The sequence below is a fragment of the Equus przewalskii genome, chromosome 14 (genome assembly GCF_037783145.1).
Source record: "Equus przewalskii isolate Varuska chromosome 14, EquPr2, whole genome shotgun sequence".
NCBI lineage: Eukaryota > Metazoa > Chordata > Mammalia > Perissodactyla > Equidae > Equus > Equus przewalskii.
The window spans coordinates 32,675,360-32,702,462 of NC_091844.1; the positions used below are offsets into that span (position 1 = coordinate 32,675,360).

At 45.0% G+C, this 27,103-nt stretch overlaps 1 protein-coding gene across 2 annotated transcripts in view; it reads right to left on the reverse strand.

The window, feature by feature from the left end:
- ANTXR1 (ANTXR cell adhesion molecule 1) overlaps positions 1-27,103 on the reverse strand; it is a 219,151-nt gene that overhangs the window by 38,683 nt on the left and 153,365 nt on the right. For both annotated transcript variants that reach the window (XM_070572461.1, XM_070572462.1), the window contains exons 15-17: positions 23,806-23,901; positions 23,132-23,299; positions 12,810-12,890 (exon numbers count right to left, since the gene is read on the reverse strand). In XM_070572461.1, coding sequence (XP_070428562.1) covers positions 12,810-12,890; positions 23,132-23,299; positions 23,806-23,901 — 345 coding nt within the window. The remainder of the gene's footprint in view (positions 1-12,809; positions 12,891-23,131; positions 23,300-23,805; positions 23,902-27,103) is intronic.

The following is a 27,103-nucleotide window of genomic DNA, read 5'->3' on the forward strand; positions in this document are numbered from 1 at the left end:
GCTGTGTTGGCGACCCACATACAAAACAGAAGAAGATTAGCACAGATGTTAGCTCAGGGCTAATTTTGGTAAAGCAAAAAAAAAGAGGAAGACTGGCAACAGATGTTAGCTCAAGGCAAATATTTGTCACCAAAAAAAAAAAGATGTAAGTATACAAAAGGGTGGAGAAGGCAGGTGGGGTGTTGTCCCCCGAGCAATGTCAGCCTGGGCCTCCTCTCCCATCTGGGCCTTGACACATGCTGTTCCCTCCAATCAGAAGGCGTTTCCCTCACTTCACTGGGAGAGCTCATCCTTCATGTTTGGAAGTCTTCCCTGATGCCTTAGTCTGGGTTAAATCTCCTTGCTCTATGTTTCATGGAACCCCAACTCCCCCTCTCCACCTCCCATACCACTCATCACATCGAGTTGTAATTTAGCGCTTTTCTGACTACTCTAATGTACAGTCCACAAGGGCAGGGATCTTGCCTCGTTCATGCTAAATGCCCTCTGCCTAGCTTGATGCCTGCTGTAGAGGAGGACGCAATGGCTGAATGAGTGGGTGGACTCTGTCCTAAACACAGTGTTGGTAGTAAAGGAGGAGGCAGGGGAGAGGTGGATTCAGGGAAAGCAAAAAATAATATGAGGTAATTTGGGAGCACAGCACACTGTGCAGGAGGCCTGGCCAGTGTGAGAAGGCATCAGCAGTTCTGTCATGTTGGGCAGGGTATAAAAGTGGAAAGGTGTGGGAGATGGGAGAAGGTAGGAGAACAGAAAGGGAGGTGGTTGAGTGTCAGGGACTAACTCTGCCTTCCAAAGTTGGGTCTGGTCCTACCTTCTCCTCAAGAGATCAAGGCTGATCACGACTCCCGCCCTCTTCTCTCGGCCTGGGTGAGGACTCAAGGAGAGTCAGACCAGGTACGGCTGGTGGGTTCTGGTCCTGCCACTTCTGCTAATGCCCTTTGTGACTTTTAACAGAGCAGGGACCTTATTATCTGAGCCCATGTTCCCAATATGCAAAAAGAGGATAAAGCAAGGTGGTGATGGAGAACAAATGAGATAATATACCTGGGAGTGCCTGGAGATCTCTCCACCACCTTTCCAGACCTCAATTTCCTCACCTCTAAAACAAAGGGACTGGGATTATGTGGAATCCTCAATCCATTCCTGAGACTGAGGATCAGGTTGAGGTGGGATGGCCATGGAGATGCCAAGGGAAGATAGGGGTGTGTGTGGATGTTCTACAGCAGACTGTCTCTTCTCCACCCTGTAAATTCTGGAAGACCATCTCCTTGGTTAGATTTTGCCATCTACAATTCAACCCAACATTTTAGGCCAAAGCAGAACTCCCCGCCAGCCCGCGTTAGGATGATTCTCAATTGAAGCCTATCACAGAGTCGTGGACTATCCCTCGAGATGGTCTTTCCCAGTGCCTTCAGCTGGAGGAACAAGCCCATGGCAGCCAAGGGGCTTCATATAAACATCACGTTTGAGCAAAGTAGCAAACATCCTAAAATGTCATGCACTTGGGTGGGATTGTGACCCTAGAGCTGAGCCTCCCTCCCTCAGTCCTGATTCTGTTTGGAAGGAAAAAAATGAGGTCAGAGAATGTGAACAGGGCTGTCTTTATGACCCAGCCCGGTCTTGTGCAGCCTCTAGTACTCACTTCTCTGCTTGCTATTTGCAACTTGATACGGGACTTGACCTTCTGTTGATGCAGCTGTTTGGGAGATGAGGCAATGCAAAGGTGAAAGTCCTAAGAGAAGCTATAAAATGATGATGATGATGAGTGCGTGTGGAAAAAGGGGGGGTTAGATGGCGGGGGATTGGAGATGAGAGGGAGAGCGAGAGGAGAGGGAGGGAGATGGAGAGCCCTCAAGCACATTAATTGCCTTCACCTTTATTTAGAGAGACCTCCTACTGTGGGGGAAAGAAGTTGGTGCAAAAAAAATTCTCAAGATGCTATATTTTGCAGCATCAACTTAGGTTTGACTTCTCTGAAAAAAGTTGACTTTGGAGGTTTTGGGTGCAGTTTGGCTTTTGCTGTGGACAGAGGACATCTTAACTTATTTTTTAAAGTCAGGAGGGTATGCCAAGAATTCTAAGTACTCGTGTCCTTCTCCAATGAGACAGTGAAGGAAAGATTTCCAAGGGTGAGAACTGAATGAATACTCCTGGGAATTCAAACATCCAAGGAAGGTGCTGTGCCAAAATAAATCACACCCTCTAGGAACATTTCCTATCATTTGCTCCCCCCTCCTCTTTTGCTTAAATGATCTACTCTTAGAAAAGTTTATAAAAGGTCAAGAGTCAGTGGCCAGCAAATTGGACTTTCTCTCCAGATTTGTTGGGAACTACAGGCTGGTTTCAGACGCTGATAGAAACTTGGAAGCTCTCTCAATGTTTCCTCAATGTCAAAAGCCAAAATAAAGCTTATCGTCTATTGTGCAAGAGGAGATTGACCTTCACATAAAGGCTTGGATCTGTAGATAACGTGATTGTGTTAGTCATTGCTGATTTGAACATGAGATGAATTCTGAGCAGAAGTTTTTCATACATGTTGCCATGTAACTAAACTTGTCTGAAATCAATTGCAATTTTCAGGGGAAAGGAAGGGAAGAAAATAAACTCCCATCTACTTGAATTATCTACACTTGCCATTTTATTTAATCCTGAAAATACTCAAAGAACTAGGGATTATGAGATCACTTTTACACATGAGCATATTGAAGCTCAGTGAGACTGGTTAACTTAACTAAGGCCACAAAGCAGCACTGGCATTGAACTTGGGTCTCCGATGCTAGAACTATCGTTTTCTTTCTCCACAGCATGCTGCAAGTAATTTCAGATAGTGCCACTTCATCTATGTCTTTTCATTCTGTACATCACCATTTAAATTCAAGCCTCATGATCCATGCTTGGACCATTGTAATAGCCTATTAACTAGTTATCAACATATTAGATCCATTGTTCCTGAGCTTTAGTAGAACAATTTTAATCTAGCTTTTCTGCAAGACAAGACTTTTGTGGTCAAATTTTAAATATAAATTAAAAACAATTAAAAACTCTATTAATGTCTAGTTAAACCAGAGCTTGGTAAAACTTTTGAGAAACTTTGTATTACACTGCATTTATTAAAATACTACATAATTTGGCACTGTAATATTTATCCCAGATGAAGATTATCTCACAATGGTTACAGAATTAAGTCTAAACTTTTTAGTCCGACCATCAGAGTGGTGAAATCTCATCCATGTTCACTGTCCAGCCTTATTGGGCGCCTCTTATGCCCTCCATCCAGCCTGAGATGTCTCTTTGTTGTTCCGCAGGTGGCCATGGGCTTTTATGGGCTGCATCCTGGTCCTAGAGACCTGCTACCTCGGCCCTTCTACATCCTGTCTACTTGACTATGTCCTGACTTTCCTTCAAAGCCCTATTCAGGTCCTACCAACCCCTGAGGAAGCCTCTCGTGCTCTCAGGCTGCCAGCGATGACCTTTCTCTGTTGCGCTTCTTTCCGTCAGCTCTCTCTAGGTCTGCCCCAGGGGCTGCCTCGACCGCCATCCATTCTACCTCCTCCACCAGGAGTCTGTTCTTTGACATCTCCTGCTTGTCTGCCTTTTCCACAGAGTCCGTCACGGCACCTCAGCACCACAGGCTGATGATCACCGTACTCAGCGAACTGAGTGAACGTTTCCTGCTCTTGCGTTTGCTCTGTTCATGTGATTTTCGACAATCAGCATTGTCAGAACAGAGGAGTTTACGAGAGATGCCATGAAACAAATTCAGAGGAAAACTGAAGTTAGGAGTTTCAAAAGCAAAAGCTTTCTCTGTGAAAGAGAAATGATGATGCGAACTGCAGGATCCAGGGGAACTTCCCACAGAGAGTCAACCAGCTTTGTGTATTTTGGATGCCAGGACTTGCCCGAGTAATCAATTCTCACCTAGCTGTTTGGTGTGTGTTGGAAATCTGACCTGCTGGTACCCACGCCTGGCGGATCTGTTGTTTCACCAACAAGCAGTTCAAATGTGAATGTTCATTTCTTTACACAGGCACCCACCTGCTTTAAACTTGCCAATATTCAGGAAGGAAGGTCTTACCAGTACTCATAAACTAGTGGCTTTAATTATTTTAATTGCCTAGAAAGCAAAGTGATTTTAAAAATTGTTTGCCCCTTATGTTTATAGCATAAAATTAGATGAAAGAATTAGACACTAAATTATATACAGTATGATCACAACTGAGTAAAGAAAAAAGATAATATAGAATAAAAACTCCATTACCTAAGAACGCTTTCTTGGTGAGTACAAGAAATGGTGAAAAAAATGTTACAGGGGATGATAAAATGGGGAGAACCTTTTGGACCAAGCAATATTTTCAAAGGAATCTAAAGCAGTCTTTGAGAGGAAATAAATTGCTTTCTGTTTTCAAGTGATGGGGGCCAGCACTAGCTCACATGGTGCCGTGGTGGGAATCAGGGAAAGGCAACCCTCTCTGAGGCGGGATGGATACCCGTACCAGGAGCCTGACCTGTCCAGTGGTGTGCAGGCTGGACCTCCATCATGAGTACAGCTGACACATCTGAGTGCCTGTGTGCCCTGCAAACAATTTCTTTGAAAATGGAATTGATCTTAAAAAGTAAAGATGCCTTGCCCTGCCTGTCTCACTCTAGACCCGGTCCTGCTCCCGGCCATCTCACCTTGGATGTCCCATAGGTACCTCATCTTCCCTCCCAAAGCTCTTCTCTTTCTCTGCCCTCATCTTAGTGAATGGTGTCACAGCCAGCTCGGACACTTAGGCCAAACCCTGGAGGTCCTCATTGACATCCTTCTTTCTCATCCTCCACCTCCAGTTACCAAATCCAGTCATTCTATTTCCTCAACATCTCTTGAACCCAGACTCTTTCCTCCTTGCCTGTCACTGCTTCTGTTCAGGCTGCCCTCATCTCTCGTTGTCACCATCTCCACAGTGCAGCCAGGTGACTTTTCTGAAACAGAAATCTGATCACACCCCTGCTTAGAACACTTGCAGTAATTCCTCACCATCCTCAGAGTGGGCTCCCATGAGCAGACCCCTGCGCCGCCTCCTCTCCCCGCTCCCTGCTGCACTGGACCCTACTCCTTGCGTCTCCCCGGAGGAGCCCCAGCCTATCTCCAGATCCTTGCTCAAGCTTCCCTCTCACTAGACTATCTTCCCTCCGCAACTCCTCTTCTGGTCTCAGCTTACATGTCACTTCCAGAAGCCAGTTTTGACTCGAAGGCTGGTGAGATGCCCTTCCTGGGCATGTTCCCCACACCTCCTGTACTCAGTTCCATCACAGCCTTTCACACGGGGTGGTGCTTCAGGACATGCCCGTTCATCCCTGGTCCTCAAGGGCAGGGACATGGCTTATTAATCGGTGAGCAGCCAGCACCAACCCAGTGCTTGGCTCTTGGAAAGTGCTCAAGAAGTATCTATTGAAGATATGAAGGACTTGAGGAATCCCTAGTGTGGACTTTTAAGTCTGATAGTCCTGAATCTAAGCTTTAGCTCTGCCCCTTACCAGCTGTGTGTCCTTGGGAAAGTTCATAACTTCCCCTGAGCCTCAGTTTCTGCTCTATAAAATAGAGATCACAGTCATTCCCAAAGTTATTTTGAGTGGGTTTGTGCTTCCATACCCATCTGCAGTTAATATAATGCTTGACCCTCTCTTCTCTTCCAGATCATACACTGAACTCCAGGAAGCCAGAATTAAGTCCTATTCTAATTGGTATCCTTAGTGCCTGGCTCAGTGCTGGGTTCTTAGAGGGAGCACAATAGATGTTTGATGAAAGAATGTTTGAGGGAAGGCAGCCAAGGTAAAGGGGGAAGAAGAAAGAGATCGTGATGCAGGCATTACCAAGGAGGGAGAAAAGAGAAAGAAAAAAATAGAGTGCTGACACCTTCCCTGAGTCTGCTTGTGGTACAGGAGGCTCGCCTGCTTTCGAAGGACCGGGCTGAGGACACTCTCTCCCCTCGGAGATAACTCACCCCTGTGACAGTAGGGAGACTCAGTGCCCATGTGACCAGCCTGGCTCCCTTATTGGAAACAGCTGCGCAGACAGCAGCCCTGGGGCTGGAGTTCTAGGGGAGGATTTCATAACCTCTGGCGCTGTGCTTCAGATGCATTTCAAATATTGTTTATGTACATTTACATGTGTATTTCCTGGGCCTCTTCTAATTGCAAGGAGGCCCAGCCTTGCAAAACAAGCTCAGAGTGTGACTTAGTATTTTGTTCTTGCTGATAGTAATGGAATGTACCAGCCTCTCCATGCCAGATCTGAGAGACGCCAAGGAGCTGAAAACAAAGAAGGCATCCAATCCCAGTGAGTTCCTCCTGCAGCACATGGCGGGGCGGGGGGGAGTTCGAGTTGGGGTAAACATGACTGGAGAGGGTTGAGACTGGTTGATATATTGATCAAATTCCATCCATAAAAGACACATGAGGCAGAGTTATATTTTCCCTTTTCCATTCTCTGTACCTAAGCAGTAACAATAATACAGGAGGCAGAATCTATGTTAACCATCTTCCTGGTGGGAAAGGGACTGTGGAAAGCATGAAGATGTAATTATCCATTTCCCTCATGCCCATGAGACGTAGGTGTAGGGTTTATGAAGGACTGTGGAGAGTTGCCTTCAAGTTGTTCCGAGAAGGAAAGAGAAGATGTTGCTTTGGATGAAAAATAGGAGATTTGACCAGATCACTAGTTCTCAACCCTGGCTGCCATTAGAATCACTGCGGAGCCTTTAAAATCCCAATGTCCAGACCTCATCCCAGTCTAATTAAAGAAAACCTTTGGGGCAGGACCCTGGCATCAGTGCCTAAAGCTGGAAAATCACTGGATTCCATGAAATCCGTGTTTGAAAATAGTAATCTAGGAACAGAACTGTCTGTAGCTGGGAAGGACTCCTCTACAGCTGGTTGGGACTTAATATTTAGATTTAAGCTAGATAGTCATTCCCCAGTTGTATCAATAGGTGTTCTATGGAGAGATACAGGAAAGCAGTGGATTTGTGGGCAAATAAGTATAGAAATGTCGACTTAGAATCCCAAGCTCTTGGGGTTAGAGGGACCTTGGAAATCGTCTAGTTCAATGTATCTCACTGGTTCTCAAAATGTGCTCCCCAGACCAGCAGCATCAGCATTACCTGGGGGCTTGTTAGGAATGCTAATTCCCAGCCCCCAGTCCAGAACAGCTGAATCAGAAATTCTTGAGTGGGGTCCAGCAATCTGCGTTTTAACAAACCTTCTGGGTGATTCTGTGCTCAAGTTTGAGAACCACTGATGCGCTACAAGAATCCTGGGCTATACCCCAGCCTAGGTGTTTAACTCATTTTATCTTTGTTTGGTAAGAGGGAACTCACTAGTCTCTGCAGCAGCCCATTCTGTTGTTCAAACTTGTCCTTCTGTTCTTTAAGATGAAATCTGCTTCACCGTAACTTCTACCTGTGGCTCTAGTTCTGTCCTTTGGGATGACCCAGAGAAAATCCAAGCCACGTTCCACAGTTCAAAGAATTTAAGATAATGTTCCAGTGCTTAGGATTTAATAAAACCTATGGCTGATAGCTCCAGAAGGCACTTTTCCCAAATTTCCAATAAAATAACCAGGGAGATATAGAAAATGTGCCAACTCACGTGACCACCAAAAACTAAGACTGAGGGAGTAGAAGCAGTAGAAGAAAATTTTTGTGAAAATTACGTTCTCTTGTAGTAGGGAAGACCATTCTAAGTTTGACACCAAAGGAAGAAATTAAAAGATTTATAGATTTGACTATAAAGTTATAGATAACTTCAATATATATATATATTTTTTTAAAGATTTTATTTTTTCCTTTTTCTCCCCAAAGCCCCCTGGTACATAGTTGTATATTCTTCGTTGTGGGTCCTTCTAGTTGTGGCATGTGGGATGCTGCCTCAGCGTGGTTTGATGAGCAGTGTCATGTCCGCGCCCAGGATTCGAACCAACGAAACACTGGGCCGCCTGCAGCGGAGCGCGCGAACTTAACCGCTCGGCCACGGGGCCAGCCCCAACTTCAATATATTTTTAAAAAGTTAAAAGGTAAATGACAAACTAGGAAGAACTTTGACTCTCTAGATATTTGGCTATATATATAATGTTGGATTTTATATAAGATAAGCACCATATACATAATACATAGCACAGGGTCTGATGCATAGTAGGTCCTCAAAACATTTGATTAATGAATGAAGATGTGTTAAGCAAATGAACATATAAAAATCAATGCTAAAATATCCAATCGAAAAATGGGCCAAGGGCATGTACAGGCAATTGACAAAAGAGAGAACAAACATTTGAAAAATTGTTCCACCTCAATAACTAAAAATGCAAATTAAATCAGCACCTATCAAATAGTTAAGTTTAATTACGTTGGTGAGCATCTGGGGACATGGACTTTTCATAGGTGCTACTGTGAGGATTAATCCATACAATGTTTCAGCAGAGCAATTTGGCAACATGTATCAAAGCTTTAAAATTTTGCATGCCATTCGATCCAGCAGACAGCTGGACACTTATCCTAAGGAAATATTCATGGATGTGCACAATACTTTGGTAACAAGGATACTGTTAACACTTTCATTTATAAAAATAAACACTTGGATGGGCCGGCCTGGTGGCGCAGCACTTAAGTTCACGCCCTCTGCTTTGGTGGTCTGGGGTTTGCCAGTTAGGATCCTGCGTGCAGACCTACGCACTGCTTATTAAGCCATGCTGTGGCAGGCAATCTAAATATAAGATAGAGGAAGATGGGCACAGATGTTAGCTCAGGGCCAATCTTCCTCAGCAACAAGAGGAGGATTGGTGGCAGGTGTTAGCTCATGGCTAATCTTCCTCAAAATAAATAAAAAAATAAAAAAGACACTTGGAAATAAACATCCAAAAAGAGAAGATAGATAGAAATACTATGTCACAGATAGACAACAGAATATGACATAGCCATTAAAATGATATTATACAAGGATACGTGGTGGCATCGGAAGATTATTCCTTGAATATTTTTAAGTGATAAAAAATAGGGTACAAAATGGGATGCATAATGTGAGAACCAAGAAGTGACCAAGTCAAAGCTCTCAGGGTCCCTTTAAGTCTTCTTTCTCAGACTGAACCCTCCCAATTCTTTCAGCCATTTGTCCCTGAAAGGTGAGCAAATTTTCTGAACTCAAAGAGTGGCCCAGGTGTGTAGGAAGCCTTGGAAACCATTCTGGAAAATGCTCATGGGGCACAGCTTCTGATTTCCAGACTTTCTTGCTTAGTCTCTGTGAATGTGCTCTGCTTTGGCAACGCCCCCTTGAAAGCATGGGTCTGGCCAGCAGCTCTCTGTGTTTACAGGGACACCATGGGGACAATGAACAATATTACCAAGGTGACAGTTCTTAGGTAGAGATGATGAGAAAGGTATTTCAAGGAGAGAAACTAGAATATGCAAAGGCACGGAGACACAAAAGTTTCTGGCACGTTCAGGGATGGGTAAGCCATTCCATGTAGCTGGAGTCTATTTGGGGTGCTGGGGAAACCTAGGGTGAGCAGCAGATGAAATGGAAAGGGAGGTCTTTGTAAATCAAGCTAAGGATTTTGGGCTTTTTCCCAGTCTTCGCAAGTCTGAAGCCTCAGAATGGCATTTGGAGATCTGCGCTTTTGAAAGAGCACTGGTGGCTACATTGGAAGCAAGGGGATGGTTTAAACAAAGGTTTAAAGCATATGCTTAGCAAACTTTTTAAATTTTAGGATCAGATGTGTTGCTGGTTTATTATTTAAGTGGTTTCTTCTGGTTCTTTCTCTTTCATGTTGGCCCAGGTTCTCCTGGTGGGCTCCAAGGAGCAACAGGACAGTGAGCCCACCCCAGGCAGAAGGAGGGAGACAGAGGGTAGCAGATAGAAAGCATTCATGTCTCCTGCTGTCATCCCATTCATATCTCCCCTGACCTGGGGCTCGGACAGCTCTGAGGAGGTGGGCACCAGTCCCAGGGAAGGGTGTGGCTCTGGGCCCAGGCCCCCCCCAGCCATCTGCTCTGCGGTGGGGGCTGGAGTGCTGAGCCCTTTCAGCAGCCTCAAAGGCTCTGTTGGTGGGCCTGTGTCTGCAACTGTAGGGCTGGGGTGGGTTGCCTAAGGGTTGGATGGAGCAGACAAGAGCTGAGAAGGAAGAACTGCCAGGTTTCTGTGAGATCAACATGTATTTGAAAGAATTCAGAAAGGAAGTGAGAATGTAATTAGGTGATTTTTGTTTTTGTTTTTGTTTTAAAGGAAAATTCAGAACCTGTGACTCTTGTTCACGAGCACATGCCTGGATGTAGTCATTTTGAGTTTATGGAAAATGTGGTCAGCCCCATAAATCAGGGCTGAGGAATTCTTACAGTCACCACTGTGCGAGTAACACAGGTCTGCAGTGACTCTCCTAAGATCATGCAAAACAGAACAGAATCAGCATGGAGACAAAGCACAGCATCATCCTCTCTTCCCTGGAATTCTCTCCTGAGTTGCCAAAAGGTAGCTCTGAATTCCCGCACCTACCTAATCTGTGACCCTTCTGGGGTAACTCCATGGAAACATCAAGATGTCTATGGCTGTTGCCATGACGACAAGGACACAATTCTCTGCATCTATTTCTCCCATATATTTTAAATTTTTAGCAGGATTTTTATAAAGAAAGCCCATTTAAAAGTCAGCTGGACAGTCATAACTTATGACAGTGCTGAGAAGATGTTCAAATGTATACTAATTCTTAGACCTCATGTAATTCAAATCTATGATGTTGTGTGATTGGATAATGAAAGTTCAAGGTGATCTTGTGTTTCTCAAAAGCACATGGAACAGCTTCAAATGTTAATACAAACTTTCATTCAGAATTAGTAAATAACAGATTCAATTTAGGTGTGATTCATTGGAGGAAATTCCATCAGTTTTCATTCCATTGCTGTTGGGTTTATCCAGGCAGCCTTGCCCCCAAACAGTGTTGGTTCTCACATCTTTTACATAATATTTCTTTCTCCTCTTTCTCTTTTGTACACCACTCCCACTTCTCAGGTTGACCCAGTTTATGAATTTATTCCTGCCAAACTGCTCCGTGAAGAGCGGAATGTTAACAAATTTTAGTGGAGATGTTTCTCAGGTGTCCTGAAAAAAATGGGCTTGTACACTGTACCAGCATGTTCTGTCACAAAGAATAGTACTGTTGAACCTGAGGTTTAGGTATCTTACTGTTTTTTTCTTCATTTGTTAGATGAGTCTGAGGCATGCTAAAAAAAATTTCTTAATTTTCCACAGAAACCAGATTTATAACTTAGAAGGCCAAACACCACCCCAAGGACAAAATTTATGGCCTTTGCTCATTTCTGATAACTATAGAGTTTGTACTTTAAAATTTGCTATAGCAGGGTGCTCTTATTGACTTTCACAGACAAAATACAAATTCCATATGCCCTGAGGGCCAAGTCAGGCCAGCATGTGTATGACCTGGCTTTTTTCACACCATACTTGCTTGCTGTTCCTGCCACAACCTGCAGTGGGAACAGCTAATTGGGCAGTAGCGTGCACAATTTATGAAACTTTAGACCAAATCCTGTCGGCCACAATCCACTCAGTGTTGCCAGGTGCAAAGGGAGAGGGGCCTGCCTGACAGGCTCTGCTCTGGTGTTTTATTAGTTGTGCTGTGTTGAAGAGTGGGCAGGGTAAAGACGTGGGTATATCTGACACACATCAATTACAGTATGGTTCGAATTTTTACATTGACCCTCCACAGACAGTAGAAAAGCACACATTAAATAATCATAATAATATTTGCCATGGATTAAGCATTACTATGTGTTCACCACTGGGCCAAATGCTTTACAAACATTACCTTCTCCAGCTAGCCACGTTATGATGTAGTTATTGTCATCTACTTTATAAAGATGAAGTTCAGAGAGGTTAAAGGACTTGCCTGGAGTTTTCCAGCCGGGAAGGAAGACCCGAACGTGCCTGATTTGAAAGGAGCTCTAAATTAGACACCTTTCTTCTGCTTTTGGGTCAATGTGCCTGATTTCCAGAGAAGTGGACGGAAGATGCAGGTGGCTGGTAGTTGAGGGAGGGTTTGGTCCCAAGCTTTGCTTTGTAAAACTGATGGAAGAGAGACTAGCTTTCACAAGAAGACATAGCAGTGGTGTGATTTCAGCAGAACCGAGGTTGTTTCCAGCGTTGTTACTATCTGAACAGAACAAGTATTTCAGCTTCTCTTGTTCTCCGTTTCCTCATTTACAAAATGAAGACATGGCCTAGATGGTTTCTAAGGTTTCTGCCGGCTCCTCTCTTTCTAAATCCTCTTAGATGGAGACACTCCAAGCTTGGTCCTGAGAGTATCGGGCAAATCCTCACGAGGGTAGAAGATCTCATGGCCCTGGACCAGTTGGGCCCAAGAACTGCTGGAAGATGGTGGGAGTTTTCTGTGGCCTCTATTCCCTCACCCCATCTTGTGGCTCTGGCATCCTGTTTGTCACCACTGACCGGTGTGGCTGAGGAGCAGCAGGCCCCTCTCCTGGGACTGCCCAAAGTCACAAACAGCCGCTCTTTATTCATTCACTGTACCTACAAATTAAGTTCAAGTCCTGGGGAGGTTAAATCCAACCTATTTTGTCAAAATCCTTTTCAGAAAAGCAAGTCAAAACTCAAGGTCTTGTAAAAACCAGAATTTTAAAAATTAGTATCTGATTTGTCAAAACATGAGATAATAGCTGGATTTGTATATCTGGAGTTATTCTAGCTTTACAAAGTCAGATAGAGAGAGAAAAAGAATGTGTGTGTGTGACACCATTAATGAATCCTACCGTGTCTCCTGGCTGTGGACGCATCACAGACACGCGATCATATCCTTTCCTTAGTAGGACCCACAAGGCATCAAGTTTTCCCTGAAACAAAAAAAATGCACCAAGATTACGTATGAAACCAGACCAGTGGCCAGCACCGATGTGTAGAAGTTTCCATGCTTCTTTAGTCATGTGAAAAATACACAACAGCAAAGTGGTTGGGACAGGATAAGTGACTCTCCAGTCCCTAAGTTCCAAATGTGGGTTTCAGGAATGTGGGAGGGAAGAGACACGTAACAGAGGACCCTGATGTTCACGCAGGACACAGCTGAGACTCTAGTTAGCCCCCACATTGGCAAACATGGAGAAGTTCATTCAGGCTATTGGCTTTTGCCCTGATCACACTTCTGGGCATATTCTCACACCACAAGTCAGTAGTCTCAACTTTCACTCTAGTTTTTTCTTCCTGCTTGGTGCCCAGAGTCCACAAATGAAAACAATGATGACAAATTCAGGAAAATTACTAAACAGAAGTGTCGACAGGACAAGACCAATTAAAGGCCCTTGAGATGCAGAACTCTGGATGTCCCCTAAGCTTACTTGGCAGCTACGACTTGCTCGGGAACCCCAGACTCCAGGGACAAATGACCAAAAGCCACAGACGACCAAAAATCACAACTCCTTTGAAGTTGTAGGTAATCGGTTGAATTTGAGAAGAGAGAGTCTTTTCCCAGTAGGTGATAAAGGGAGTCTAATGCCTGTGGTCATTCTAATTCCCAAGACGTGCTGACTGGAGGCTGGTTCCTGCCACTGCAAATACTAAAAGAGAAAAAACATTTGTTTAGCTTTGCTCTTAGTAGTAACCTTGGTTGGTGACTTGACGAACAGGCTGGAGCCTCCTTTGCTTTGCCTCATTTTCCTTCCTAGCTCTAGCAGTAGGCAGAAAAATTGCCCCTGCTCCCTCTACCTTCAAAGATGTCACCCTATTCTCTGGAACCTTTGAATATGTTACCCTCCACGGCAAAAAGGAGAATACAGATGGATTAATTTAAGGATCTTGAGATGGGGAGATTATCCTGGATTATCTGGGTGGGTCCAGTCTAACCACACGGTTCTTTAACAGAGGGAGGCAGGAGATCAGAGTCAGAGAAGATGTGCCAACAGAAGCAGAATCAGAGCGATTCGATGTGAGAAGGACTCAACCCACTGTCGCTGGCTTTGGAGAAGGGAGGGGCCAAGGAGTGAGCGCAGCCTCTAGAATCTGGAAAAGACAAGATGGATTCTCTCCTGGAGCCTCAAAAGGAGCGCAGCCCTGGCCTCACCTTGATTTTAACCCAATAAACCCAGTTTGGGCTTCTGAACTTCAGAATTGCAAGATGATAAATATGTGTTGTTTCAAGCCAGTACGTTTTTGGTAATTTGTTAAGCAGCAACGGCAAAGTAATCCAGCTCTTATCACTCCCTGACATATTCTATGTTTATTTGCTTAAGGTCTGTCTCTGCCAACTGGAATGCCAGCTCTATAAAAGCAGAGGTTTTGCTGGTTTTGTTAACTGCTGTATGCCCAGCCCTCAGGATAGCATCTGGCACTCAATAACTATTTGTTGGATGAATGAATGTGCTGCCAAGTGCTGGGCTAGGTGCTTTTCCACGTGTCTTTTCATTTCATTCTCCCAGCTGTCCCAAAGGGTTATGGAAAGGAAATGAAAGGTCAGAGAGAGCAACTAACGGGCCCACAGGCACACAGCTTGTCAGCTGGAGACGTGCAATTGAAACCCATGTCTGTTTAACCCCAAAGCTCACACACTTTCTATGATACCAATTGCAGCTTCTTCCTCCTGCAGATCTTCTGGCTGGAGCACTTTCATTTAGATACTTTAGAATAGGGTTTCTAAGCTGTGGGCTGCAACTCTTCAAGCCCTCATCAAATAGTTTTGTGTATTAGGCCCAGAACTTTTAGGAAATAAAATAGAAAAGAAAATACGAGAGTTCATTGCACATGGTGAGGATAAACATTATTTGGTGAGAAATTTGTTTCAGTTGAATGTGTATGGGTGTGTGTATGAGTGTGCATGTGTGTGCATGCATGCTCTGATCTAGAAGAGGTCTTTGAAGGGTAGTGCTGGAAAGGCTGGTAAGTCTAGAGCTCAAGTTCCTTGGCATGAAGCTTTTATAGTGGCGTGTCAATTTAAGAATATTATCTCGAAGACTTCAAGTTCTGAAATTATTTTCTGGTGGGTTATGTTTAGATATAAAAAATACGCCTTGTACCTTTATCAACTGTTGTTCGAATTCTTGTGGCTTAAATTTTGTCTTGCTAAGAGTAGTGTTTCTCATCTCTTTTGGCAAAGTCTCTAAAAATATTTTGAAATGACTTTAGAACGCTGGATGGAACGGCTGCTGTGTTCAGCGTGGTTTTCTGCATTAAACTGTTTCAATCATCAGTTAAATGTTTTCCTGTAAGTTTCTTTGGGATAAGCATTTATATTTCAGGATATAGCCAGGTGGATTTCCTGGACGAATGCCTCTTTTTTCTTTTTCTTTCCCTTTTTTGGGGGACTCTCAGTATTTGGCTTTGTGAATCAGCCCACCCACGGCGTTCTGTGCGCTAGTCACTCAACTCCTTGACAAACGAGGAGCGAGGAGATGCGGCTGAAAGAAAATTTGGCTGTTGAAGAAGCATGCTAATTAACTCAGCAGAAATTTAAAGCTACATGCAAACCAAAAGAGCAGAAACCACCAGATGCATAATGCCAGGAGAATGGGTAGTTAATTATGTTTCCTTGTGGCAACAGATCATAGTGTAATATTTAAGCCTAAAATGACTGAATTCAGACTGCCTGAGTTTGTATTCTGGGTCTATCTCTCACTAGCTCTGTTGCCTTGGACAAGTTGTTTCACCTCCCTAAGCCTCACTGTTCTCATCTTTAGAATGGCGGTAATAATACTGTCTACTCTATTAACTTGTTCTAGGGCTTACAATTAGGTATTGAAGTCAGGGACTTGTCTCATAGAAAGTATTCATTAAATGTTATCTACGACCATGGTAAAGTCATTAAAATGATAACTCAAGAGGCTCTGTAGAAAGATGGGAAGGAATGCCACGAAGAGTGTAAGAATCCAGCAGTTTGGACTTTACAAGCATGTATCCACCCCTCCTCTACTCTGTGCTCTGCAGACGCCCTTCCCCACTGTTCCTCAAGCCACACTCTCATTCCTCCTCAGCATGCCACGATCTGGCTTCTCTGGCAGTGTTTGGTGGCCCCAACACTCCACTGAAGTGAAGGTGATCCATGGCATCCCAAGGGCCAAACGCCTTGGCCACCTATGGGCCTCATTTTATTTGATTCTTCTCAGAGATCCGATGTGCTGGGCCCCTCCGGTCTGCACTCTCCCGTGGCCTCAGCGCCATCAGCCTCTGCCTGCTCCTCCCATCTCTCTGATTCATCCTTTTCAGCCTCTTTTGCTCCTCCTCCACCCACACTTGACTCGGTGGTGTTCCTCCCGGCTCTCTTTTGTTCTCACCCCTCAGTCTGAGTGCTCACCCTGAGAATTCACATCTAGTCTCACAGGCTGAATGTCCACCTATCTGCTGAGGGCTCACAAACTCTATCTTCAGCTTCGTCCTCTCTTGAGCTCCGGATCTGGGTGTCCAATTACCTACCAAATCTTAGTTGTAATGTAGATGTATCACAGGTATTGAAAACCAAACATCACAACTGAGCTATCTTTCCCCAAATCTGCTCCTCTTTTTGCATACCCTGCCTTGGTTGATGGCACCACCAACAACCAGACAGGCAAGCTGACACCAAAGAATCATTCTCACCTCCTCTCCCTCGGCCACCTCCTCATATCCAATTTGACCACAGCTGGTGGATGTTCTCTCTGTAACAGCTCTCCTGTTGCTTCGTCCTGCCCACATCTGTCCCACCATCTCCATGGCGACTGCCTTGGCCCAGGCTCTCATGATCTTTCACTCATTCTGTGAACAACTTCCAATTGTTCTTTCACCTCCAGACTCCCTGTTCTCTGTCCTAGTTGATTAATAATAGATTTCATTGCTAGTCCAAATGGATACATTGCAGTTAATAAAAAAGCCTCAAGAAACATCTTACTAGCAGTGTGAATTTGGGCAAGTTGCCTAACCTCTCTGTGCCTTGGTTTTTCCATTTATAAAATGGGAATAGTAGTAGATTCTACTTTCGAGGGTTGTCGTGAGAAATAAAGGAGTGGGTGTATGGAAAGGCCTTGCAACTGTGCCTGACTTGTCACCCAGGTGAGTTTCTGTCGTCGGGCTCTTCTGGACACGGTGAGACTAGTTAGTTCCAGTTGCACCCTCAGTCTTCTGAGTTCAGACTGTTCCACAAATGAAGCCAAAGTCACCACTCTGTGGCACAGAAAACAGTCTACACAGCCTATAAGGGTTTCTACTCCTACATAAGGTAGCTTTTTTTTTTTTTTTTGAGGAAGATTAGCCCTGAGCTAACATCTGCCGCCAATCCTTCTCTTTTTGCTGAGGAAGACTGGCCCTGAGCTAACATCCGTGCCCATCTTCCTTTACTTTATATGTGGGACGCCTGCCACAGCATGGCTTGCCAAGCAGCACCATGTCCACACGTGGGATCCAAACTGGTGAACCCCGGGCCGCCGAAGCGGAACGTGTGCACTTAACTGCTGCGCCACCGGGCGCCAGCCCCTAAGGTAGCTTTTTACGTAAGAGTTGAAGTAAGCTTTAGAATAAGAGTGTTCGCAACCAAGAAGAGGAGAAAAAAGTAACTCTACCGTCAAAGAGAAGTGCATGACAAAGGCTCTTGGAGCCTTGATTCTCTGCAAGTAGGCAGAAGTCTGTCATTTCAAGACAGTAGCTGATGGACTTAGTAATTACATCCCTTTGGGGCCAGAAGAGCCTCAGGGGCCTCTTCCAGTCAGCCCACGGGCTTTACCCAAGTCTGGGGAGGAGCCTTTGAGTTGACTCCATTGTTTATTTCAGATGTGAGTGTCCATCACGCACAGGCCTCTCTGTGGGACACATTTTAAGACACTGGGTCCTCACTCCTCAGGAGAAATGCCCAACTGCTTCTGTGAAGTGAAAAGATTTCCCCACCATCCTGGGGACCCTCTGCCAGCGTGTATGCGCCGACATTTAAAAATAGCTTTCCTTCTTATGAAGTTGACTGTAAAATGAGAAATTTACCAATTCCAGGCTCCCAAACTGTACCTCAGTCTCAGACAATACGGTCCACCCACCAAGGCAGACAAACTGGAAGTCCTGTGTAAACGTGGCTTTTGTTTCCTCCTAAACATAAGATTGTGCTAGGAAGGGTCATGCGGCCATCGTTCGTTCAAAGAACCCTAGTGCGTGGGGTTTGTGGCTGGGTTTCCTTTTCTTTCCTTTTTTTCTTTTCTCGGCCAGGCAGCAGCTGTGCCTTCTCTTCTGGTTTGTCTGCCTCCACTGGTTGGAAGTTAGTCAGAAGTTGAGAATTTTGAGGGTAGTTCAACTTATAGGGCCATTATAGACTAACACTTGAATTTTTACAACTTAAGAATATATGGTAAATATTATGACCCGTGCTTCCGCTCAGATAAATTAAGGCATAAAGTTGGAAACTTTCTCTACACACACACATACGCATGCACACACTCACACTGGGTCATTTTTGTTTTGCTCTTTTTTTCTTTTGGTCTTTGTTTAAAACAAGTTTGGAGCCATTCTAAAAAGTAGCCAGAGAGGGACAAAAAAAATCTGTTCCACATCAACAGCCCATCTGACAACACTTAAGGCTTTGGTGTGTCTTCCTGGGTTTCATGCAGCACAAAAATGTCACGACTGAATGCCACTTGATTACAAGGTCAAGGTGCTTAAGGCCAGGATGACAGGTTGGCCTCACGGAGAATGAACATAAGACCACCGCCCTCCCAGGCCCTGCCAGTAGGGCGGGCTAACCCTGCTCCTTCATGGTCTGGCTCTCTTGCAGATAACAGCTGGTCGGCCTGGCCAGCAGGGTCTGGCTTTTGTCCTTCTGCTGTCATTTCTGTCATTTCCAGTCACATGGAAGAGCTACTGGAAAAGGAGAAAAATCATTACTGTGAAGGCTGCAAGCCTTCCAGCAAACCTGAAAACAGTCCTGGTTTTAATCTATCTGGTGGCCATACATCTGGGCATGACTTAACTTGTCTGAAATGGTCAGTCCCAATTTAATGAGAAGCATGGGGTGCTATAAATCCGGGGGGTGAAAACCGAGCAAAGGAAAATTCAGCCAAATATCGGAAAATTTCCTGGTCATGAGCCTGGAATGAGGAAAGGGTGAAGTGTGGTCAGTGTGGTGTCTTAAATTAGACTGGGCGGCAGTGGAGAGAAGCCCACCGTGGACTCCTTCTCTTAATGACTTCCCACTGAGTTTGCTTAGCAAATGTGCTCACCTGCTTCTCTGCTTCTCAAATCTATTCCATGGAATGCATGACAAAAGGGAGTTGAATGCAATACGTATAAAGATGTCTATGACTCTGACCACTTTCACTGGGGAGCTAGGAGTCTTCCCAGTACCTCCCGAAAGTTTTGCACTAGGTGGAGGTGTTCTCCCTGTGTAGAGTGAGGGCAGAGAGTGGACTGGTTATTCTCCAGCAGCTGCCTGCTCTCTGTTTCTCTGCCTTCCTTGCTCTGTGCCTTAGAAGCCTGACCTCTACAGATGTCATCATTTGGCTTCCTTTTGATTTGGCCAATAGGTGGCACCAGAAGGAAATGAGAGGGCAAGACGATGGCAAGGTCGCGGTGTTGTTCCCTCTGCTGCCTCCCTCCCCCCTGCCCCCAACAGTGGCTTCATTCTTATAGGACAAGAGTCTGCAAACATTTTCTGTAAAGGGCCAGAGAGTCAATATTTTAGGTTTTGTAGGTCAAGAGGCAAACTCAAGGGTATTATGAAGGTACTTATATAACCATTAAAAAAAATAAACACCATTCTTGGCTTGTGGGCCACACAAAAACAGGTGGCAGGGTAGATGTAGATTGCTGACTCCCTCTCTATGGCCACAGTGCTCATTGGGTAGCCTCTTCTCCAGGGTTGCAGCTCTCACTGGCTCCAATGATACGCTCTCCCCGCCTTGCCTTTCAGGCCAAGGGTCTATCAGCTCCCACTGTTGGTAGTTTCTGGGTGCCTCACCATCCCCGTGGGTTCCCTTAACTCTGCCCATACCTTTTGAGTGTGCCTTCTGTATCCTGCTGGGATCTTGGAAAATCTGATGAGAGGGTTCAGAAAAGGGAAGCAGAGTTTATAGTGCCACATGAGGCTAAATGTTTTGTCCAAGGTCTAGTGAATGTCCGTAGGCAATGTGGCTAAAATGGTGCTCATTGTGGAGCATGCATCATGTTACACAGCATGAACCCTGAAGTTCTGGTAGCAAGTCTGCCCTTCTTCTGGACAAACAGAACACATCACGACTTTTGAATTCCTCTCTATGCTTCTGTTCTCAAACCTCCTTGTTCCTGCCCTTCCCTTACCTACCTGGCCCAGATTCAGATAAGATAACCTCTTTTTCTCTCCTCTCCTCAAAGAGATGGCAAGAGGAATGTCACCTTCCTTGGATTGAAAGTACCAAAGTGGTCTGTGTGGTCATAGGAGATAGTCTAACCAGCATGATGCTCTGGGAGTGGTTTCATTATTACATCCCATGCCTCAGCTCTTTAACAAAGATGGTGGAATCCTTACTCTATGCCAGGTACAGTGCTATTTAGTGGTGGTTCAAAGATGGGTTAAGCATAATTGGTGCCTCCAGGGGGTCAAATCTGGTGGAGAGGACTCATATACATGAGCAATCACACCAATGAGCTATTGGACATGTCCTACCTAGCAGAGTAAGCTGAGTGTTGGCGTGAGCTGTTCCACGAGCAAGAGCGGCTTTCACACTTTCTCATGTCCTAACAAGGGAGTCCTGCTGAGGCACTCAGCAAGTCCATCAGCATCACAGGTCTTTTTCCATCTGGTTTTGGCGATTCCTTGACATTCAGATTCTCAACCACTTAACATTAATCCAGCAGTTGTGTTTGTGGCAAAAAGGTACTCCATGTGAAACCTAATGTGAGTCTCCTTGCTGACACTCCTGACAAGTCACTGAAGTATGATCATGGCCTCTCTGCCATGTACCAAAGGGAAACTGCCCTCAGGGAAGGGAACCTCCTATGCAAAGCTGGCTGGAATCTTGGATGACAACTTCTTAATTGGACTTGTTAAAACCCAGATTGCTGAGCCCCACCCCCAAAGTTGCTGATTCAGTAGATCTGGGTTGGGGACTGAGAATGTGCACTTCTAACGAGTTCCCGGGGGACCCTGATGATGCTGATCCAGGGGCCACACTTTGAGAACTAGCGATTGAACACATTGGCTATGGAGGGAGCTCAAGAGCAGGGGTTGTGGAGGGAGCAGAAACTGGGGCAACAGAGGGGTACTGCCTAGGGAGTCTGGATGAGAGATTTGAAAAGGGAGGCATTGGGGAAACTAGGAGTTTTGCTTGATGAGAAAAAGTTGTCAAGTTGTGAGGGCCAGTGAGTCTTCGAAAGCCTTTTGTGAGCCTCTGAGTCATTAGGTTTGAGACATTAGGTCTGGGGATCTGTATTTTTCAAGCTTTCCCAGGTGATCCTGATACTCAGCCAGATTTGAGAACCTCTGTGTATTCAGTGTCCGGCAGTGACCAGCACATGGTAGACGCACAGCAAATACTCATTGAATTGATACTAATTCCAAGTGGGTGCTGGGCATGTTTTTAGATTTCTAAATCTAGTTGTCCATATCCTTGTTTATTTCATAAAACTTGGTCCTAAACCACCAGTTAATAGAGGAATGACATGCTCTCAAGCAGAAATCGGATTCTTCAAACAGAATTAATGTTCTCTCAACATCCAAGATTACAGAAATGAAAACCCGGCTCTAACCAAATATGTTGTATGAGTCACAAGGTACAGATTCCTGAAAACAACATAATAGAAAATCCCCTTTCTTCTTCATCTTTGAGATTCTGTTTGGCTCCTTCCTGTCTGCGCATGCATGCACGCCACTGCATGTTCCACATTAGGAATTAATTAGAAGCAAACAGCTGTTAGTCAAGCAAGCTACATTTCGCCCACATCTTTCCAGAGTTCAATCCATTGCCCCAGGGGGCTTATCTTAAAAAAGAATCTCACTGCTTTAAACACAGCAAACCAAAATGAAAATGCATTGCAATTAGCGTGAGCATGGGCTAGCTCGGCTGACAAGAGTTTACTACCAATATAGTTTCACTCCACTGTATAAAGTGGTTATTTCTTTTGATTTCAGAGGAGAAGGGCTGCTCTAAAATTAGCAAATAACTCAGTGAATGATGAATATTATTTTTGTTGTCATTGGAAGAGGGGTAAGGCTGTGCGTGTGGGTGAGTGTGTGTATGCGGTGGTGATGAGAGCTGGCTCTTATAGTAAGTCTTTCACTTGAGGCCTTGGAGTTCGTCCAGCTCTGTTTGCAGCACAGAACTAGAGGCTGTAGACCTGAGTTGGAGCCTTGGCTTCCAGACCTGGGTAGAGCAAGAACTTTGCTTATCTCCATTTTCTCCTGTATGAGCTGAGGGAGTGGGGATCGATTATGTCAGTCTTTGCAGCTATGATTTTCTAGTGCTCTCTGACAACTGGCAGAGTGCAGACACTTACGGATAAGGATGAAGAGCAAAGGTGTTGAATGAATCACATGAATTCAAAGACATTTGCACACAAGAGGAAGTGAAAAGAGCCCTTCCCATAGGAAGCATGAACTGCCTCCTATGGCTTAAATTTCTCAATAAGCCAAAGGGGTTTTAAGCTCTGGAGCTGTGGGAGGAAGGGAGATAGTGGAGAAAAAGGGTTTTGCTCACAGCCAGGAAGAGTGAGTCTTAGATCCATGGCTAACGTAATCCACCAGCGGGCCCTGATACACTGGTGGGAGGCTGGAACAAAGCGGATATGACAAAAGGAAGAAAGATCAGGCATCAAGGGGAATCCTGTCATTTTTGTTAGATAGTGAAATTGTCTGCCAATGAAGTTATGAGATGTTACGGAAATTTACAATGATCCTCTAGGGTTACTACCCAAGACACTTGACTCATAGTCCACTCTCATTCCACTTCTTTGTCATGAAAAAGAAAAAAATACCTAGTTCTCAACCTTGATAATGTGGAAATTGAGAAAGTAAGTAACTGTACCTTCAAGTCCATAGTTTTAGAAATTTGTTCCTTTGCGATAATATGGAATTTGGATGGATATTTTATCACGTCAAGAGAGTCTGATTCTTACTATGTAAGTGCCTTATCAGGAGTGAGGATGGATTTTTGAGTAGAAAGAGACACACCTTGATCGGAGAGTACCACTTCCGGGGAGAAGAGGGCCGACGCATGTTGTTGTTGAGATTTCGAGGTTCAGGGAATTCATACTCCTGTTCTGGCATCTTGACTCTTGCATTCTTTGCCTTTTCCAACTTAGCACCTTCTTCTGTGGAGCCCTTTTCTCCCCAACGAACCTAAAATAAACAAAATACAAAAAAATGAAATGACAAAATGAAATATGATGCCCCTGGAGAATGTGGATCACAGATGCATGTGTGATGGGCAATGCAAGTGCTACTTGATCCTCAATTCCTTTGGGCTTTGAGAGCTACACAAGAGGGAGGTGTGGAAACAGAGAAAGAGGGAAGCTGAAGAGACAGCAAGCCATGTGGATGGATATTAGGGGAGGAATTGTCCAGGTTGTGGAGACAGCCTTGTAGGCCCAGGCAAGAACTTTGGATTTTACTCCAGTGAGAGGAGAAAGCACTGGGGGGTTTGGGCAGATGAACAAACTGCTCTGACTCAAAATAGGCAAGATATGGGAGTGCACAGTTAAAAGGCTGTACTTGCTATCTCTCCATCTGATGCCTCACAATTCACATCCCCGCTAGACCTCAAGTATGAGTTTTAACCGCTTTGCTTGGGTTTTCCATCACTGAGTAGTCAGCACAGATATAAATACATTAAGTTGTACTCTTACCTCCATCCTTTTAATGCCTCCAACGCCTCGCCCACCATAATAAGAGGCATCTACTGTAGGCCACTTTTTCTTAGGCAGACCATCATCATCTTCTTCCTGCAGAGAGATTGTGATACATAAAGGAAGGAAAGCACCATTGCTGTATGGTGTGCCCACTATGGCAAGGTGGACAGGAACAGACTGCCTGGGTTAAATCCCAGGGCTCCACTTACTGGGGCCTTGGGCAAGTCACTTAACCTATGTAAGCTTAGTTTTCTTCTTCATGAAGTGGGAGTGAAAGCAGTAATAACTGGTCAGTTTGTGGCTGTGATACTAAGACCTGTTGTCTTCTGCATCTCTGCTCCTATAGGGTATCTCCTCTAATCCCACCCACACACTGGTGACTTGTGAATTTTTATCTTCATCCCTGACTCCTCTGAACTCTGACTGTTGACACTGATGTCTCCTCTTGGGGGACTAATAAACATCTCAACAATACCACATCAAAGAGAAGTCCTGACTTCCCCAACTCAAACCTGCTCCTCCCATAGTCTTTCTTACTGCCTGGGAGTCACTGTTGAATTTGTTCTCTCCCCTACTGCCCCTCCCCCACCCCATCCCAATTTGCCAGCAAGTTCTGTTGACTCTACTTCTAAAAGATTCCAAATTTGTGACTTCTCCACCTGCACCCCTACCCCCATCACCATACCACCATCTTGCTCCCAAGCCCCCATTAGCTTTCCTCTGGATCCTGCAGCGGCCTCCTAACTGGCCTCTCTGCTGCCCTCTTACTTGCCTGCAACCCATTCTCCACAAAGCGGCAGAATATCCCAACCCCAACTCTGTCCTGTGGGCTTGAGCCCTCCCTCCCCTCTCCAGCCTTTTCCTGCTCATGCTCCCTTCCTCCCTGCACTCCCACTTGCTTGCCCTCTCTCTGTCTCTCAGATATTCTGAGCACATTCCTGACTCAAGGCCTGTGCACAAGCTGTCCCCTTGTCCAGGAATGCCTTTTCCCCAGTCTTCTCATGGTTGGATCGTCCTTATCACTCCTTGGAGGGGCCTTCCCTGGACATCCTTCTGGAGTAGCCTCAGTCTCTTCATCCCATCAATCTGTTTTATTTTTAGTTATGGCTCTTATCATGGCTTGATATTTATTTATTGTCTTTCTCTCCACGCTGGAATGGAAGTTCCAAGGAAGCTTCTCTTTATTTGTCATGTTTACCATTGTATTCTCAGCTTTTAGATTGGCACCTACACATGGTAGGTGCTCAAGAATTATCTGTTCACTTTACAATGAAATGAAATGAGATGATTCAAATAAAGCAGTTGACTCAGTGTCTGCGACTTAGTTCACTGGCAGGAAGTTAGCACTTAGTATATTTTTTAAGATGAAGGGAGAAAACGAGGAACTCGTAACTTTATGGGTGGAAAAGGGAAGGATGATTAGCAAAACTGCTCCTCATCTTGGCACTGAATTATTCCTGCTGTGGGGAGAAAATATCACCCTCTATAGTCATGATGGGCTACAGGGTGGTGGCGTGATTTCCCTCCTGGGTAGAGAAAGGAAGCTGAAAAAGGGGTCTGCAAAGCAGAGGAACGAGCCCCAGAGGACAAAATTGCTCAGAACAAGCCTGCTTCCCACAGCCTTGTGTTGGGGTCATCTGGGGAGTCAAGAACTTGGAGTGGAGTCCTGTGGGGGCCACCACTGAGTGCAAAGGGGCATCCATGCAGGAGGCAAGCAACAAAGCAAGAGCAAGTGGTTGGCAGAAGGGAAGTCAGAGCCGGAGGTCACAAAGCAGAAACAGTAACACAGTAACACAGTAAGACTCCCTGGTTGACCTGCTGTGCTTGGGATGGGCAGGCTTCTTTTTAAAAAATTTAATGTATCTGAAAGGACAGTGATCACAGCAGGCCAGAGGACTTGCAACATTCTGGCAGCTGACACTTGGGTCAGTCTCTCTTTCTCTTTTTAGAACAGATCTGTCCTTCACCACGGTACCGTGAGCCCCGAAGGCAAAGTGGCTTCTGTTGACCCTTGTATTCTAAGTCTTGCACAGAGCCTGATGCACAGTAGGTGGTGAATGAACACGTAGTGAATTTGTGATAACCACAGTTGGATTTCTGTAGCCTTTCCCATGTATGTGCCAGTCACTCTTCCAAGTGCTTGTCTTAACCCTGCAATCCCACAGCCAGCCAGTGAGGTAGGTGGTGCTATTCTGCCCATTTTAGAGAGAAGGAACAGAGAGGTTAAGAGACTTAGGTCACCCAGACTGTACGTGGCAGAGCTGGATTTGAGCCCAGACAGCCTCGTTCTCATTTGATTGCTTCTCAGTGTTGGCAAAGTTTTGGGTTTTGTCCCTTTGCATTTTGCTTTTCCAGTCATTTGATGGTATCAAGTAAATACTAGTTTTCTACTTCTCACCCCTTGTAGCTGCTAATTTTGAAGATTTACGACTACAAAATGTGGCAAAATAATAAATAAAGAAAAAAGAACCCAAATAAGAAAATACTACAGTTCACAGTATTTTACCTTATGATATAATTTCAGAGGACTTATGATGTCAAACCAGGAAGCTGAGGCATCTTACATAGACGTTAAACGTTACCACCAGAGTTTGGCTGTGTCATATATGAAATCTGGCTTCAAAGAGCCTGAGTCTAGCGTAGTTTTCAAAGGACATCACTGAAATTATTTCATCCAAAACTGAACCTAACAGCACCAAGAACATAAGAAACGCCATGAATAAAGGTGCTTTATTCAACAGGGGACTGAAATGGTCTCATGAGTCTCCTAATTTTTTAAATGACAGGAGCACAAACAATAGAGAGCATCTAACAGCTTTTTCATTGCAAAGAAGAGGAGAGTCACATCTAGAGAGATGAAGAGACCAGCACCGCTGACGTTCTGTTCTGGTTTGCTGATGCCTTGTCCTGGTATTTCCCCCCATACTTGCACACGGAGCTGCCCTCCCTCTCACCTCTTCCCTCCTGCCCAGGACTCGGCCGGGCCTCTGTTTCTGGGCTGTGCCTGGGTAAGGAGGCCCGGCCAGACTACTGCGCATGTGCAGGGGCCAGCGTCCCACAACAGGAAATGCCGGGACTTAAATCTGCTCCACATGCTCCTGATCCGCCAAGCCTGCCATTTAATCCCCTGACCTAAGCTTGCCTGCCAAACTCAAACAACAACAGCAAAAAGCGACACAAAGGCCCAGGGTTTCACCAAGGGGAGAGTCAGAATTTCCTTGCAGTTACCATGGCTCTGTTTACACATTCTAGAGACGGGGAGAGTTTTGCAATCTGCAGAAGAGAAGGGAATCTT